Source organism: Athene noctua, chromosome 13, assembly GCF_965140245.1.
Source record: "Athene noctua chromosome 13, bAthNoc1.hap1.1, whole genome shotgun sequence".
NCBI classification, from domain to species: domain Eukaryota; kingdom Metazoa; phylum Chordata; class Aves; order Strigiformes; family Strigidae; genus Athene; species Athene noctua.
Window position 1 is genome coordinate 23821427 of NC_134049.1, and position 17378 is coordinate 23838804.

At 45.1% G+C, this 17378-nt stretch overlaps 2 protein-coding genes across 2 annotated transcripts in view; one reads left to right on the forward strand and one right to left on the reverse strand.

Annotated features, from left to right (window-relative positions):
• Positions 1-430: 430 nt before the first annotated feature.
• LOC141965659 (olfactory receptor 10A3-like) overlaps positions 431-17378 on the forward strand; it is a 43959-nt gene continuing 27011 nt past the window's right edge. The window contains 1 exon segment of the mRNA XM_074917510.1: positions 431-649. Coding sequence (XP_074773611.1) covers positions 431-649 — 219 coding nt within the window.
• On the reverse strand, positions 11867-12808 carry LOC141965504 (olfactory receptor 12D1-like). The gene is given in 1 exon segment (XM_074917211.1): positions 11867-12808. A coding segment is annotated over 1 exon segment (942 nt).

Sequence of the window (17378 nt, forward strand, 5' to 3'; positions counted from 1 at the left end):
TTTTCAGGCGTAGGTAGTTTTGAACACCTTTCCCCATGCTGGTGCAGCTGGGTGATCTGCAAAGGAGCGGAAGTATATATTCAGAGCACAAAAATTCATGATTGGGGTGTGCCTCTACAAGACAGGGAAACAAGCCAGGACACTGAGCCAGAAAAGGCCATGTAATCATCCGTACTTCTTAGAAAAGAAGTCTTGTCCCTGAGGCATACCAACAGTGATTGACACTGAGATAAGACAATTTGTTTTTTTCACAGAAAATATTGCCAAAATGCTTTAAGGGTTGGGATTTCAAATAAGTTATCAGCACATAGAGGCTGGATCCAAGAATTAAGTTGAATAGTGTATCTTTACAGCCATGCATGGAGAACAGGTTTGTTTTGTTTTGTTTTGTTTTACATTCTAGTGTTTGCTTTCCCCAAGATTCATCGTGATGTCAGCTACAGAAATGCAAACCCAACCCTGCATTACCGAGTTCATCCTCCTGGGATTTGGTGATTTACCCAAGCTTCAGGTTCCTCCCTTCCTGCTCTTCCTGGTGATCTACATGGTGACAATGATGGGGAACATTCTCATCCTCATGTTGGTGGTGGCTCATCAGCATCTCCACACCCCAGTGTACCTCTTCCGCAGTAACTTGTCCTACTTGGAGGTGTGCTACTGCTCCACCATCCTGCCCAAGCCGGCATCCTTACCTGCTGCTGCCCTATACTGCCAGTTGTGTACTACGGTGACACCTTTGCCTGTCCCCACTGGCCTCGTCTCTTCATATCTTACACTGTAACATTTCTTCCTGCTTCTTCCTTCCTGGCGGTTCACATTATGGACCTAAAGCAGTGTGAGAGACTCAATCCACTGCACTGATTTCCCATGTCAACAGAAAGGTGACTGAAACCAGGGTTCACAAGACCTGGCTTTATATCTAGAAGTTCAGTCTCTGAGCTGTGCTGGCTCCCTTTATGACCACTGGTGAGAGACTGTCTGCTCTGCTCTGTTGTGCTGGTCCACACACCACGTAGGTCAGAGCTCCTCTGATCTGATCCACTGACTCTGAAGGGAGGCAAGATGACTGGCCCAGAGCTTGCATAGCCAGTGTTCATATCTAAGAGCACAGTCTGATAGCCACAAGCAGCTTACACTTCAACCCTTAAGTTTTAGCCACCCCTGATGAAATGCTTACACTTAGACTGCGGGCATGTCTACCAAAAGGCAGAAACAGCTGCCTGAACACGGGTGTGTGGTGCTAGTTCAGATTCATTAAGGGATCCTGCAGATGCCTCGTGGGGTCTGTGTCACATTTATCAACCCTGTACTGATGTCAGAGATGCCCTAGGTCACCCTAAACAGCACAAGATGCCTCTGCTTGGGCACCTGCATCACTGCTTGAACACCATTATCTAAAGTACCCATCTTCTTTTGTAGTGAAGGGAGTGGCGTGTCTAATGAATTTCTCTTCTCCCCTGCGTTACAATGAGATGGGTCAAGGCAGAAGTGGTATGCTTGGTTTAGACTAGTAAAGGGTTCATTTGGACTGGTTTTAGCTAGATGAAAATTAGCGCTGGAACTGATACCCATAAACTTTAAACATTGCCTGTGTAGCTGTTTATGTCTAAGTTACTATCTCTTAATATCCAATAGTCAGGAAAAAAGGGCTTTTAGGGTGAAATGAGGGGATCAAATCATGTCTTCTCTAGGAGAGGAGGAATCTTCTTGCAGGTTGTGCTCACTGTACTGACTTCATCTAGTCCAGCAAATGGGGGTTGAGGGCCGGATATGGACACCTATGCCATGGATAGCCCTGCTGAATTAAATAAACTTTTCTGAATTAGTAAACTAGACCTTCCCTCTCATCCTTCTGGTAAGCAAGTCAAGCGTCAGGAAAGACTGATCCCCTTGTAACTTTCAGGTAGCTTAAAAGAGTTGACAAGCAGATGCAGACAGAGTCAGGGGTGCAAAAATATCTTAAATCCCCGATTTTCACATTGATTTTCAGCCTACATCTGAAATTCTGTGTCATGAATTCTCCAAAGTAACTTCCTGTTTTGCTTGTTGCTGCCCATTGGCTTTAGAGAAACACTGCACAGCTGCCTAGATTAAATACCAGAGTTTTTGGTACATATGCAGGATGCACTTTGTCTCTGCTCTTTACAACCTGCTCCCTCTGGAACACACAAGCCATGTCTTGACTGAAACACAAGGTTGTATTTATCCCACAGTTTCTGGCACTCTCTATCAGGTTTTTTGAATACTGACTACAATGCAGTGTTTTCCATGTTTGCATGTTGGTTCCCAACATTTCCTGAAACACAGCTCGCTGTTGGATCCTCTTTATTTATTTAGATGGCTTTGTGTCAAGAGTGTCTGAATCCCTCAGCCAAAAGCCAGCCTGACCTACCTTAACATGTTGTCAGGCCTGAGACACTTAAAGGTTCTTTAATAATTAATATGTCTCTATAATTTCCACTTAACATTGAGAGTTCCTCTCAGTTTGCTGGGTTTGTGCTAGGATGGTGTGGTAGGAAAGGGTCATTCTACGTGCAGGACAACATTGCACGTAGACATGTGAGGATGCAAAGTCTGCTCAGATGCTCTGTAAATTTACTTGCATTATGTCTGTGGGCTGCAACAGAGAGAGAAATTTCATTCCCAAGCAAGCTGCTTGCAGATAGCTTCTTACTCACATTGCAGGGGTAGATGGTGGATGCTGAAATTCAGAACCCGGCACCACCTGCACTAGCAGTTTCTGTATGCAGACCCCGTTACTCCGAATTTTGCGGTGTTTTGGAATACCTGTGGCAAGATCTTGGTCCATCACATGTTAGTTGCTCCTACTATGATCAAACGCAGTACGTGTGAAGGGATCTTCAGGACTGCTGCTGTTCAGTCCAGAGAAGATAATGGTCAAAGCTGATCTCACGTATCAGGCACAGGAGCCACCGCAGCTTGATCTAAAGAGGCAACCTTCGATAAAATGTCAGCAAACCGCTTGGGTGGAAGGACACATCTAACTGTGGCGTTCTATGGTGTCGAATGAAGAATGCAGGCCTAGATATAAGGACTCCCTTTACAGCCAGTGCAAAGACATTGTCACTTCTTGGGTGTGACTCATCTCATCCTTAAGCAGATATCTGAAACCATCTTCTCTAGCAGTGTCCTCACTGTATTTGCTAAAAATCTGCAGAAAAAGCAGAGATTCTTTAACTGAAATGTTTATTGTATGACTTAACTCTCATACAGTCTGAATTGATACTCCTATGTAACTTAAGAAAAAAATTACTGACACAATGGAACAGAAGGCGGTCATTTGAATAAAGCTGATGGAAATTTGAACTCTACAGCTGAAGAACAATCTTTAATACGGATGGGGAAAATAGATATTTCCTGCTGAAAGGTCAACATTGTAAAACTTCCTAAATAAGGAAATTAAAAACTATAGAGGAAAAAAAGGAAAGCAACTGATGTCACTGTAATGTTTTAGAAAATGCAGAATGATATGTGCTGGGTGGGCTGGTGAGGATTCAGCAGCAAGCCAAGCCTTGACAACCACGATGAGGATGTCAGTTGGAGACCGGTTTGCCCTATTTCCCAGAGAATCTGCTCCCAAGGGAGTTGCAAGGAGTGTATGAGTCAGAGGGTTCGGGAAAACAGTGCCCTATCTGATGGGCCTAACATGGTTGCTAAAGAGGCAGGCGTAGAGTCCTCAGGGCACTCTGCTGTCAGGAAGCCAAGGGAGGGGCGCTCCTGGAGGATATGCGGGTATCAGACGCCTGCCATCTTCTCGTGGATCACGGACAGATGAATCCCTGCGGAGGACCAGAGCTGTCTTCTGTGGATTCCCAGGATTAGCACAGATCGTATTTTGAGAACTCTAGATTTGGCTGGGTTTTTTGTGTGTGTGTCTGGCTACTTTTTTCAACAGTTGAAAGTAATAATGATGCATTGATCTTTATGAAGACTTAGTCCGATAATAATAACAGCTATAATGCAAGGATAGCTGTATAGGCTGGCACTTGACACACACCCATAAACACCAGAGATTTCAAACTGGGTTGAGATGTCTTCACTGGACAGTCTGCGTGTCCTGAGTGATCCGAGTTATCCGAGTTAATAGTTGATAGATAATAAAATCCTGCAAAAGATGAGATAAGACTTTAATCTGACTTCAAATACACCCTCCTCCTTTCTGTTTATGCATTTCAAGACATCTCTTCATTTTTTTGGTGAAAGAGACCAGATTTCACGTGGTTCTGTCTCAGAGGTGGTGATTTGATGTGTGCATCCCTATGGTTTGTGAAACCACGCCCAAAGACACTGTGGACAGACGTTTCTCTCTACTTTTAGACAGTGACAGAGGAACTGTAGATTTTGAGCACCCACATCATGCGTTCGTGTGCATTTTACCATTAAAAAAATTGTCCTCAGCAGAATGGAACTCATACCTTGATCTCCGACACATAAAACCTTTACAATGACCCTTTGACAGAAACGTTTCCATTGCGCATCCCACTGGGAAGGCTTGTAGAAGAGTGATGGCAGTTCAGTGAGGGGCAATGGGTGAGCTGGATGAGTACTGCAGAGGTGGAGGAGGTTGGATGGGGCAGTATCTCAGGGAATTGCTCAAGGCTTTGGGATAGGGAAGAGGGTATGACACTGAGAGTGGGGTATCAGGAAAGGTGAGGTGGTGAGGGCTGTGTTTCAGGACTGAGCAACAGCCCTTGAGCCTGGGGTGCAGCAGGGAGGAGGGCAGCCCCAAGCCTGGGATAGCAGTGATGTGTGGGCCAGACCTTTGCTTAGGCACCTTTGCTGTGCGGCCACTGCAGCCTCGCAGGAGCCTGGGTGCCTCCTCTGCACGTCCCACGCTGACCAGAAGGAAGCCTCAGACAGGCAAGGCCCAGAAAGTCCTCCTGTGGATCAGCACCCATCCCCTTTCTTTGACAGGACACATCAGAGGCGCTGCTTGGTGAAAGCACTTATGCCCTCCTTTATTTTCCTGTAACCATGTTCTGATTTTCTGCTCTGATGAGCCCCCAGGAGGGCCACTGAGACCTCCTGCAGCAGCTCCATCTCTAATAGCTCCAGCAGGCCTCATTAGAACTCCAGGGAACTTTACTCTTGTGAGCATCCGTCACACTGCATAATTTTGCCCAAGGGCTTGATAGACCAAGCAAACGGTAACAAGCTTTTTCTTGCTGCTAATTCTCTGTGCAGTCATCAGGTGGCTAATAGGAGAATTAGCCTTTGAGAAAGAGTTTTGCTAACTTCAAGATTTTAATGAGCATATGATGCAACAGGGCATTTCTTGTTTCTTACTCAAGCCTGATGGTGTAAATTAATATACTCCAGACGAACTTTATAAACATAATTTTCCAGTAGGGGCTGATGCTATCAAAGAAAACCAAACAATGTTATCTTTGTGGTCAAGCATCTTGTGCACGGCGTGTCTTTGACTGTTTCTTTCAGGAGTCGTGAAGGGCAAAGCTGTCCGTGATAAAATTGACCCTCTCACCATCTTGCAAAACAACACCACACTGCAAATCCAGTGACAGCTCCAATTCCCTCTGGTGCTGTTCTTGTAAAGTTACCAGCACACAGAGTCGGGGTGACAAATACATTTCTGTATCAAAAAATCATGACATATGTAAAATTATTCAAAAAACAAATAACATTTTGTAACATTCTGAAGATGGGTTTTCAAGCTCTTTCACTTGACTAGGAGATACAGCAACAGAACCAACGCTGGCCGCATTGCTAGAGACAGGTATATCATCAGAAGACACACAAGCCAAGATATAGATGTGAGCATCACAAGATGAGAGAAGACCAAAGGCAGGGACTATTGATGGTACCTGTCCAAGAGTTAAACAGACAAATATTAGGCAGAACAAATATCAAGCTGATGGGAAAAATATTTGACGGGTAGACCGGCAGGCAGATAAGTATTTGTATAAATGGAGAAAAAATCAGAAGGAAATGGAGAGCGAGCTAGCTAAAATGTTAAGAACACAAAGAAGTGTCATGCACACACAGACTTTTTTCCTTTCTACAGATGAAAAATGTAGGAGGATGGGGAATATTTGCCAGCTTTCAGTCAATTTTAGAAAAACAGTTTGGGCAACTAAATTAATGGATTAAAATTCAGGAAAAACGTTGATGTTTATCATGTTTGTGTATTTTTCATTTCCAGACAGCAGCTTTTCCTTTAGAAATGGGTCAATATATCTTTTCAAGACAAAATGTTCATTTGAAGACGTTAAGCGGATATGAAGAAGCTGAAACATTTTCCTTCAGGATGAGTGATGGCAACAAACCATAGCCCAAAATTAAAATGGGGAATGATCTGGCTTGTCAAGAAACACAAGGACGAGCATGTGGGTAGACTAGATAACCACCGATGGCCATTGTCATGCTGCCTTCTCTAGCCCATAGCTGGTTGAAAAGGGAGATTTTCATGCTATTCCCATGAGGGCTGAATTATTTTTTCCTTCCTATGTTCTTGCTCTGAACTGAGGATGAATATAAGGCTTAAAGGACTTGTCTGACATGGGAGCAGAATTCAGTGGGATGAGTTTCGTTTCTTTGTTTTCTTTTGCTTTGAGGGGAACACTGTATCAACAAGCACCAGCAACCAGAAGTTTTCCCATTTTCTGAAATTCCCAGCATGCTACTTCAGAGGTGTTTGTGCCTCCAAAAGGCGGCCTCCATGGTCTCCTAAGGAGTAATCTGCACTCAGCTTGTCTCCAGGAAACTAACTGCAAGCTCAGATCACAGGTCTAATATGTGAAGGTATGGAAATGATCCTTGCATATTCCCTAGAAGAAGACATCTCTGAGCTAACTTTTAGCTGCTTACAAGCTAGAACCTTGGTCTCAGCTCAACGCTCAGGATCCATCTGTAGTTGGTGGAGAAGGATAAGCATACCTGCAATTTACCTCCTCCTCGCATCCTCAAAGAGGTATCAAGCACAACAGGATGAATCTTTCTCAAAGAGAATTTAAAAAAAAAAAAAATTCTCAGACGTTCATGTAACATATAGAGGCAGAAGTAAAATGAGATTTTTGCAGTGAAATCCATCGCCAGAACACCACTTCTAATCCACAGAAACAGGAACTTCTGGAAGACAACTGATCTGATTGCTCTTTGTCTGCTGCATCAGGATGAAATCCGGCATGATCTCCCTCCCTGCCTCCTTCCCTATAGGGATTTATGTTGGGTGCCTTGATGATTAAATTTGATGCAGAAGTTAATAGTTCCTACAAAGATAGATGCCTCTGCCACAGGCTGTGATCCCCAGCTCTCAGCAGTACGGAGTCACTCCCTTTTACTGGTGGTGCTGGTGGCAGCAACCTGATGGGTGCTTGTGCTGACACTGCAGAGCTCTCAGCCCAAGTCTCGTCTTGGCCCTGTGTGATGTTTCTGCGTGTAAACTTCAGATGTAAAACTTCTCTTGTCTGGCTGTTGCTTTTCCATTCAAAGTACCCAAAATAGAATGAATGGTGGAATGCAGCTTTTCACAGCAATGATTGTGTACACACTGTGATGCTGAGGGTATTTGTTTCATTCCCAAGCTTACAGGAGGGGGCTGAGTGCAGGTGTTAGAAAACAAAGGAGAGATTAAATACTTCTGGAAGACTTTTTTGGTGAAAGGAGACAAGCCTTGCCTTCACCCAAAGGCCAGGCCTAATATCTAGATCCCTTTTGTAGACAGCACCTCTGGGAAGTCATTCTTCCACCTCTGGTCACTGATCTGTTCCGGTATGCAGACCACTGCCTGGGTCCCCCCTGCCTTGAGGCTCAGCTAACTGGAGAGGACGTGGAAAACTGCTGGACAAGACATGAGACACTGCTAGATATGGTGGGTGCTGAAAGCTAGAGAGCTCTGTGAGGGGTGGCTGGGGTTCACAGGCAGTTAAGGAGGAGTGATGGGGGAAATGGCCAAACTTCACAGATAAAAAAAGGGTTTGAGGACCTTTCAGAGCAAGGCGTAGGAGGGCAGTGTATAGGGGACTGCACCAAGTGATACCAGGTAAGTCTGAGATGACCTGTGTAACAGTCGTACCTAGAAATACCAAACTGGGGTATAGGTATAGCAAAACTGGGGCAAAGAAGGAAAAATTACTAGCAGAAGGTGGGGTTCCTTTTGGGTGGAGACAGGGGCAGAGAAGGAGAGGTGGAGCAGGGTGAAGCAGGCCTGGCAAACAGGAGAGGATGGGGACAAAAAGGGGTAGGTCAGGTGCAAAAAAGCTGCTGGTCAGCAAGCTCCTCTGGCCAAGGCTTGCGCCTGATCACCAAATGTGACTCACCTTATTAAACTCTGTTCCTAACTCTTTTCCCTACTGGTGTCCTGTGTACGGCACCGTGGGTGTGTGATCTGCTGATGAACTTCAAGCTGGACTCGCCCATGGGTAGGAGGAGACCAGGATCTGGAAAGAGCACCAGCTAGAGACGGAGACTGGTCCAGGGTCTGGGCATGGATCCTGAACAGTGAAGGCACTGCTGGGTGCCTGTGTTGACCTGTGTGGAAGGCTGCATGAGTGTTGTGTACGTGTGCATGTCTGGGAGGACGGGCTTCGTCTCACCTGGGGAATGGGGGAAAGCAGCAGTCTTGCCTCCAGTAAATCAGGCCGATAGTGCTCCTAGATCTTAAAGTTCATCATATTAATCTTTCCTTAACATTGTCTTCAGATGGAGTAATTTTTCTTTCGGAGCTGTTCATCCCCAGTGACTATAGATGAAAATAAGAAAGAGTTGAGGAGCTCTGCTGGAAACATCTGGTGTTAGATGTGGTGACCTAGACAAGTGGTTTCAGCAGGCTAGTGTCACTGCAAGAAGGGTAGATCAGATGGATGAAATCACAAAAGAAGTCATTATATATCCATCAGGACAGAGGATGTAATTGTTACCATTTTATGTAGAAGTAATCCATCCATCCTCACCAGGGCAGCCACATCTTACCTTTGGTAAGTCTTGCATAGCGGAGACTTCTACTGAGGGTTACAGAATGATTCTTACGCATTGATGCAGTACTTTGCAGCTGTCAGAACACGAAACCAGACAAATTGCACAATGCGGCTGGTAACAGAAATGGTTCCGTTTGCAGTTATGGTCTTGGGCAGGATGGTGGAGGACTGCAGCAGGTCTCCAGGGACTAATTCCAGAATTTCGGTGAATGAGAGTAAACAGAACAATTGCTCACCAGAACAATGTTGAGGATGGCTCTAGTCATGGTCATTGTAGACAGAGTGAAAAGAATAGGAGGAGGGATGAACAGTTCAGAAACATTCTCATTTTCCAAGAGGATTAAATCTGTCATGCATTACAGATTTTGTTTCTTGCCCTTTTCCATAAGGTGAGACTGAACCCTGAATACTGTGATCAGTTTTGTGCCCCTCGCTCCAAGAAAGACACTGAGGTGCTGGGGTGTGTCCAAAGAAGAGCTATGAAGCTGGAGAAGGGTCTAGAGAACAAGTCCCATGAGGAGCAGCTGAGGGAACTGGGGTTGTTTAGCCTGGAGAACAGGAGTCTGAGAGGAGACCTTATTGCTCTCTTACAACTGCCTGAAAGGAGGGCGCAGAGAGGTGGGTCTCTTCTCCCAAGTAACAGGCAATGGGACAAGAGGAAATGGCTTCAATTTGCACCAGGGGAGGTTTAGATTGGATATTAGGAATAATTTTTTTGCTGGAAGGGTTATAAGCATTGGAACAGGCTGCCCGGGGAAGTGTTTGAGTCACCACCATTTGGTTTATTTAAAAGACATGCAGACGTGGCACTCTGGGACATGGTTCAGAGGTGGACTTGGCAATGTTAGGTTAATGGTTGGGCTCGACAACATCAAAGGACTATTCCAACCTGAATGGCTTTATGATTTTAACATATTGTTACTTCCAAGTGTATTACAAGAGCTTGTTGAGTCTTCTGTCTGTCTCGGGGGCAGTTGTTCTTGGTGGACGAGGGTGCTGAAGGGAGCACCTGAGTGCTCGGGGAGGGGCAGAAATGCTGTCTGATTGTTCAGTGAGAAAAGATTGTGTTGACAGAAAGAATACCCTTTTTGGGAGCTGGGGTCACCATCTTCAGAAGTCTCGAGGAAAGTATTTAACACAGTCAGGGGTAAGTAAGATGGGCAGGAGAGTGGAACTCGGGTCAAGGTGTGTGATGCAGTTATTTGATCATACTCGCTCGATGCCATTATACATACTCTTTTATACCCAAGCCTTTAGAACAAAGTCTCCAGGTTTGCTCAAGGACCAACAAGACCTGCACGTGATTTTGAAGTGGCAACTTGAAGACCCTGCAGGATAGCCTTGAGCATCTGAAGTGGCAGCAAGCTCCTACGCTGAGGTATTTGCACCTTGGTGGAATTTATGCTAAATGCTTAGCTGACATGGGGACATCTAAGCCTGGATCTCTTCGGGGTCTGTTGCCAACATCCAGGAGTCTGTTCACATCTTATATTGATACCTTGCATGTTCCACAAGATTGGCACATATGAAACAGAACCAAATGGATTCCTGTGTCTTTCTGGAACATCAGGCAGAGGACACACAAGTCTCTTATATGTTACCTATAGATGTCTTTTCTTAGGCAGGCAAATCACATTCGTGCTCCAATAATGAGCATTGTTTCCAGTGCCTCACAGTCACATGCTTAATGCTATTGCATGGATCTGAATTGTCAGGCTGGAAAGGACGAAATCTTTCTAAAACTCTGTGGACTGCAAATGCACGGCTAGCTGGGTCAAGGGATCATCTCCAGAAATCCCAGCTGTAGCGAGGAGTTTGCGCTCCATCCTCTGCACCTAGGCCATTATGCAGACAATTCAGAGTAGACCTTTGTTCAGTCTTGAGTAATCCAAAAGGCAGATATAACACATCTGGTGTCCGGGAGTGTCATCTGCTTTTCATCTACCTCAGCATGGAACTGCAGTCCAGGCTCAGACTGAAGGTGAGGGATGTCTGAGTAAAGAACCACAGCACCAAAAACTGAAGCACGCACTTAGTAATTGCTGCACTCCTCATTAAAGTTTGCATTTAGCGCATAAATATAAGTAGATATCTAGTGCTATTAGAAGTGTCCATACTTCACGGGCGTGAAGCAGGAGAAAGGACCTGCAACAAACCTATTCTGTTCTGGATCCACCAGCAAAGCCTGGGTACGCTACCTGAGGATGCTTAACGTGTCTGGAGTAGTCTCTGTAAAGGCAAATCAACGGTTTCATCATTCACCAGAATGTGAATCTGGAAAAGCAGCTAGACACATAAATACATTTAAATACATAAATCCAGGCAAGATAAGCAACACTGCTAAAGCTAGTAGTGTTGAAGCTCACATCCATTTTTAAGTTTACATTTAAATCCAGGTTCTTTACTAAGGTTCCCCTTATACTTAATGGAAAGAAACAGATCCCTCCAGAGGGCTGCCTCAAGCCAGCTGTCGACAATATCATTCTCAGGCTATGCCCACCCAAGATGTGACACATGCCAGCTCTCTTCAGCTATACAAAAGGTCTGAATGACAGGAGAGTCATTCAGCTGCCTAAACATAGCTGTCAAGTAATCACTTAATACCTTAGATTATCCTGGAGGACTGCATGGGGCTGCCAGCTGTGTCTCAAGCCCTGCAGGAGACACACATGCTTCCGTACTGGAAGCCAGAGACCGGATGGCGTACCGCAGGACATCTAAAAATGATGGAGAACCATCAAGTCCTTGAATGTCTCCCCCGATTTAGATCTACGCTGTTAACTCCTAACTGTGTTGAACTACATGACATAATCAGTAGTTCTGCAGTCTTGCAATACAGTGTCCTTCTGAGCTCTTCGCTTATAAACATGAGAGGTGGAGTAACCACTTTCTGAGTCTTCTCCTTGTTTTAGTCACTTTCCTCCAGGAAAAAGTTTTCTCCCTAAGATTTTTTTCAGGGCAGACCTCACCTCCTGGTTCCTAAGAGTGTAGACCAAGGGGTTCAGAGCTGGAGTGACAGCACCGTACATGAGAGACACTTGCGCATCCCTCTTAGGAAAGCTTCCTGCAGAGGGTGGTGTATAATTGAAGAGCACTGGTATGTACAACTGTGCCACAATGGTGAGGTGGGAGGTGCAAGTGGAGAAGAGCTTCCACCTTCTTTCCTGGGATCAGACTTTGTGGAATATGAAGGAGGTGATGTAGAGTTAGGAGAGGACTATGAGAGTGAGGGGGCCGAGTACAATAGATGGGGTGACAATATTGAGGAGGGCCGTGTTGAGGCTGGTACTAGCGCAAGCCAAATTCAAGAGTGGCTTGATGTCACAGAAGAAGTGATGAATGTGGTTGTGGCCACAGAAACTCAGTTGAGAGGTCATGACTGAGTGCATCATGGCATGTACAAAACCAGTGGACCAGCTGGCCAGAGCCAGCAGCAGACAAGTCCGTGGGCTCATGATAAGGGTGTAGCGCAAAGGGTTGCAAGTGGCCACATATCGGTCATAGGCCATGGTGGCCAGGAGCACAGCCTCAGTGCTGCCCAGGAAGTGGAAGAAGTGGAGCTGGGCCAAGCACCCACCAAAAGAGATGGGCTGATGCCCAAAGAGAAAGCCAGTCAACATCTTGGGAACAGTGACTGTGGAGTAGAAAACGTCCATGCAGGACAGGTTCCCCAGGAAGAAGTACATCGGTGTGCGGAGCCGGGGCTCACATATCACCATGGTCACAATGGCACCATTTCCCAGAAGACTGGTCAAGTAGAGCAACGGGAAGGAGACGAAGAAAAAGTGCCGCAGCCCCTGGATATCGGTGAGGCCCAACAGGATGAACTCATTCACCTCTGTCTGGTTCACCATTGCTAGAACCATAAGAAGCAAAGGCAAAATGTCAAGGTTCCACAGTTGTGAGAAGTGACATTATTACAAAACTCATATGTTTCTGTGCTAATTTAATATAAACACATTCAGAAAAGAGCAAAACATAACACATGTAATGCAACCTAAAAGCTGCGTAGAAACTCAAGAAATGAACATGGGCAAAAATGACTTTAATGTAGTCTCCTGCTTTCTGTCTAGAACAGAGTAAAATATTACAGAGGGGAAAATATTCAAATAAAATTTCCATCTATGCATAACAGCAGAACATGTAAGATGTAAATCATTGCTGCCTCTTCACCTTCAGCCACATTCATATGGCTACAGTTCTGCTCATCTGTAACTTCCTGCTACAACTTTGGATCTCATCAATAAAGCTTCTAACTCATCATGTGAATCACTCCCGATGCTTCCTTTCTACTATTGTGTCTATATTCCATTAAGCCAGTTTCAACTTTCACGTTTCTAATAGCTACCATCTCTCCCAGACAGTTCTTTGTTCTTAAAAATGGCACAGTTTCTATTTTTTTATTAACAGCTACCAGAAGCTGCTCCAAGGTAACATACATTCATCAGCATTTCCTTTATACGTTTCCGAGAGTAAAGGAAGAGTGTGCCTTAACATGTGATCACAAACTGGTTTTGTTATGGCATTGTACGCTTTGCCTAAGTCTTTTTGTTGAGCAGCAGCAGATGAATGGGACAAAAGCCAGCATCTCGTCTCCTACAGCACTGTGGTGGAGCAGGACTGAATTTGCAGGAGCTGACTTAGCTGGTGCAAGTCCCAGACAAATTGGCTCACCTCACTGAAAGCTGATCGTACTGCCCCCCGGAGACAACCTGATCAGTCCTGGCAGTATTGCTACTCTTCTAAAATGCAAATGAGTAAGCACATGCTTTCACTTTTTTCCTGTTCCAGGTAAGTTTGTTTATTGCTACGGGTAAGTCCCAACCATATACAATGAAGAACAAAGTCCTGACTTTTTTTTTTTTTTTTTTACAAGGGCAGGTAGGTAAAGGTATTTCTCGCTTACAATACAGATTGCAAATTCTACAAGATGCGCAGTTTTCCCTGTACATTTGATGCAGTGACCATTAATATTGACGAATACAACTAAGGAAAAAATAATTACTTCCACAATATTTCTTGCAAAGAGGTTAAAAGATATACAGATACGTTTCATAGTCTTTCTTGTCCTTTCCACTGTACTATATACTTCTACTGAAAACAGGTGATTTGATAAAGTCATATATCTCCAGCCCAGTCACACTTTTTCTCATGCTTCTCCAGCTTGCTATTTTGGCATGAAACCGTAAACAAACAGAAAACCTCTAAACAGACTTCATAATAAAAAACCATGAGCATATAGCCTAAAGGCAATTGACACACGTATGTGTCCACTCTGAAGACTTGATCATATTTCTCTGAAAATCCTTTTAGTCTGTTCTTTGAACAAGCTCCGTTAGAAGCATTAGATCTGATAATATTAGAGCCTTATCAAAATTTTAGTTGGTCACCTGCATTTGGAGAGGTAGAGATGCAATTCTAATTGGAAGACTCTTGCTTAAATACAAATGGAAAGACTGCTGAAGCCTGCCTATTTTTCCAACTACATAAATGATACAATAATAAAAAAGATAATTTTGCATAAACCTCACCTCACTACTAATCAGCATTTTTCTACTTGTAGTAGGGCCCTCTGATAGTGAGCCAGAAAGCAAAGCTGAGGACCAAACAACTTACTCTGTGGGGTTAAAAGACTGACAATTTCTGTTCTCCCATTTTCTTCTACACCTACTTGGCATTCTTCTAGCTGAGAGATGAATACTGCAGGTGTGATGAAACGGACTACTGCAAGTCCCTGGGGCTGGATGCAAGGAGGAAGCTTTGCAAACTGTACCAGAAATCTCTGATGACCTAGTTAGAGGTGGAGGAGAGCCTTTTATCGTGTCCAGAATGTCCAAAATATCAACGACAACACGTGGGAAGTAAATTTCCTCTTGCTTTGATCGGTCTCCTGAGATGAGAGATGTGCGAATCAAAGGTGAGTTGCGAAGCAACGAACAAAGTGTTCCCTAAACGTAATGCACAGATGAGCCACCTGCAAAACAGAAGACAAAAAATGAAGCAGCACACAGAGACCAGCTAATAACAAAAAAACTCCCCTCAAAACCCAACTAAACTGACCAACCCTTCCCACTCCCTGCCCCCTGCAGAAAAACAAACAAACAAACAAACAAACAAAAAAAACCCCCAAAAAACAATCCAACACAAATATCTCCATCTCAGTGCGCAGTTTATGGCTGAAATTTCTACTAGCAATAGAGACACGACTTGTGCAACCTCAGCTGAACTGGAGTAGTGTTTAGGCAATGTTTCCTAAATCTCTTTCAAATATTAGTATTTGTGAAACCTCGTATGTGTTCCATCCATTCTGATGTGTTGGGATTTCTGATGTTTTATGTCTCTTGGCATTTCACAGATAAGGAGGAGTTTCTGGCCTTTTTGCTGTCAAAAACACCCCAAATTTGCATCTTAAGCTGCATTTTCAATCCAGTGGAAAAATTTCCACAACTGTTGACTGAAGTAACCTGTTCAGTTCTAGTCCAAGTAGTCCAGATGTCGATGTGTAAATCCTGCAGGAACTTTTGAATCACACAGATGCCTCTTTCTAGGAAGCTGGCTTTCACATTTCCTCTATAAAGCTCCTGGCAGCTCAGCTCCAGCCTGAATAATGAAGGTTGGAAGAAACCGCTGCTGTCTCCAGTCCTTTCCCCGCTCAAAGCACACCAACTGGATAGGGTCTTGTCTAGCAAAGTTCTCATCAATTCCAAGGACATTTAGGCAAACTCTCTGGGCAGCCTGTTCCAAGTCTGAATACCCTAAAGGTGAAAAAGTATCCCCTAGCAGCTAATGCAAATCTCCCACGTTCCGACTTGTGCCCGTCACCTCACATCTTATCACCGTGCTACCCTGAGAATTATTTGCCCCATTTTCTCTAAGAGAATCCTCCCCCACACTGAGTAGTTGCAGACAGCAATATGATCTCCTTCCCCTAGGAAGGGACAGGGATGAAGAAACCTAGTCTCCCAGCCCCTCCTTGCCCTTGCGGTGTGTCAGACCACTAACCACCCTGGTGTCCCTGCAGTCCTCCACTGGACTCGCCCCACTAGGCAATGTCTTTCCACTACTGGGCAGTCCAACACTGGACACATCCTTCCAGGTGTGATCTCAAAAATGCCAAGGAGATCACTCCCCTCCTCTGGCTGCCTGTGCTCTTGCCAGTGCACGCCAAGATGCATTTGGGCTTCCTTGCAGCGAGGGCACGCTGCTGGCACACCTTTGACTTGTTGCCTGCCTAACCCCCAGAAGTTGCTTTTTCTGCCAAGCTGCTTTCTACCCAGTCATCCCCTGGCCTGCCCTGTGCCGTGGGATTGTTTCCTTCTTTCCAGATGTACAAGTTTTCATTTGCTTTTGTTGAACTGCAGGAGGTTCCAGTCAGACCATTTTTCTGGCCTGTCAATGTCCCCCCGAAGACAGGCTCTTCCCTCCAGTGCATCAGCACTCCCTCCAGTTTGGAAGCATCAGCAAACATGCTGAGAGTGCACTCGGTTCCATCATTCAGGCTGTTCATACAGAAATTAAACCGTAGTAGCCACAGTACTGATCTCTGAGAATTACCACTGTCAGCTAGCTGCTGGCAGGACCTCTTATCACACAGCCATCTGAGCCTGGCAATGCTGACCATTGTCGTGATTACCCACTTGCCCGGAGCTTGTCTTCTAAGTTCAGATCTATAGGAGACTGTACTGAAGGCCTTGCTCAAATTAAGGTACGCAACATCCACTGCCCTCCCATGTCCATCCAGCTCTCTCACCATAGAAGTCAAACAAATTGATCAGCCCTGATTTGCCCATGCTGTATTCATGCTGGTTGTTCCCATCACTTTCTTGTCCTCCATGGACCTCAAAATGGCTACCAGAAGGATTTATTCCATCAACATCCCAGCTACTGAGGTGAGACTGTAATTCCTCAGCTCCTCCTTCTTGCCCTTCTTGAAGAGGGGTGTGACGTTTGCCTTTTTCCAGGCATCAGGACCTCCTGTGATCACCATGACATTTCAAAGACAAAAGAGAGAGTGAACTTGGAGTGGCATCAACACCACCCTTGGGTGCTTCCCATCCGGTCTCATGAACTTTTATATGTACAATTGACCTCCGTGCTCTAACTGTGTCTTCTTATCCTGCCCATGCTGCTTCACTGCCACGTACTTTGCTGGTAGGCTCAAGGAACTGGGGGCCCTGGGGGCGGACCTATCACTGAAATGTAATGCATTTTCCTTCGCCTTTCTTTTTCTGTCAGCGTACTTCCAGAAGCTCTTCTTCTTGCCCTTCCAATACCTTGCTAGTTCCAACTCCAGCTGAGGGTTGACTTTCCTGCATGTTCTCCACCCCTGCATGGGGTCTGTGTCCCTTCTGGTTTGCCTGTCCCTCTTTTACCTGCTGTACACTTCCTTTCCTGTTTGAGCCAGGGGAGTCAGGAGTCATCCCA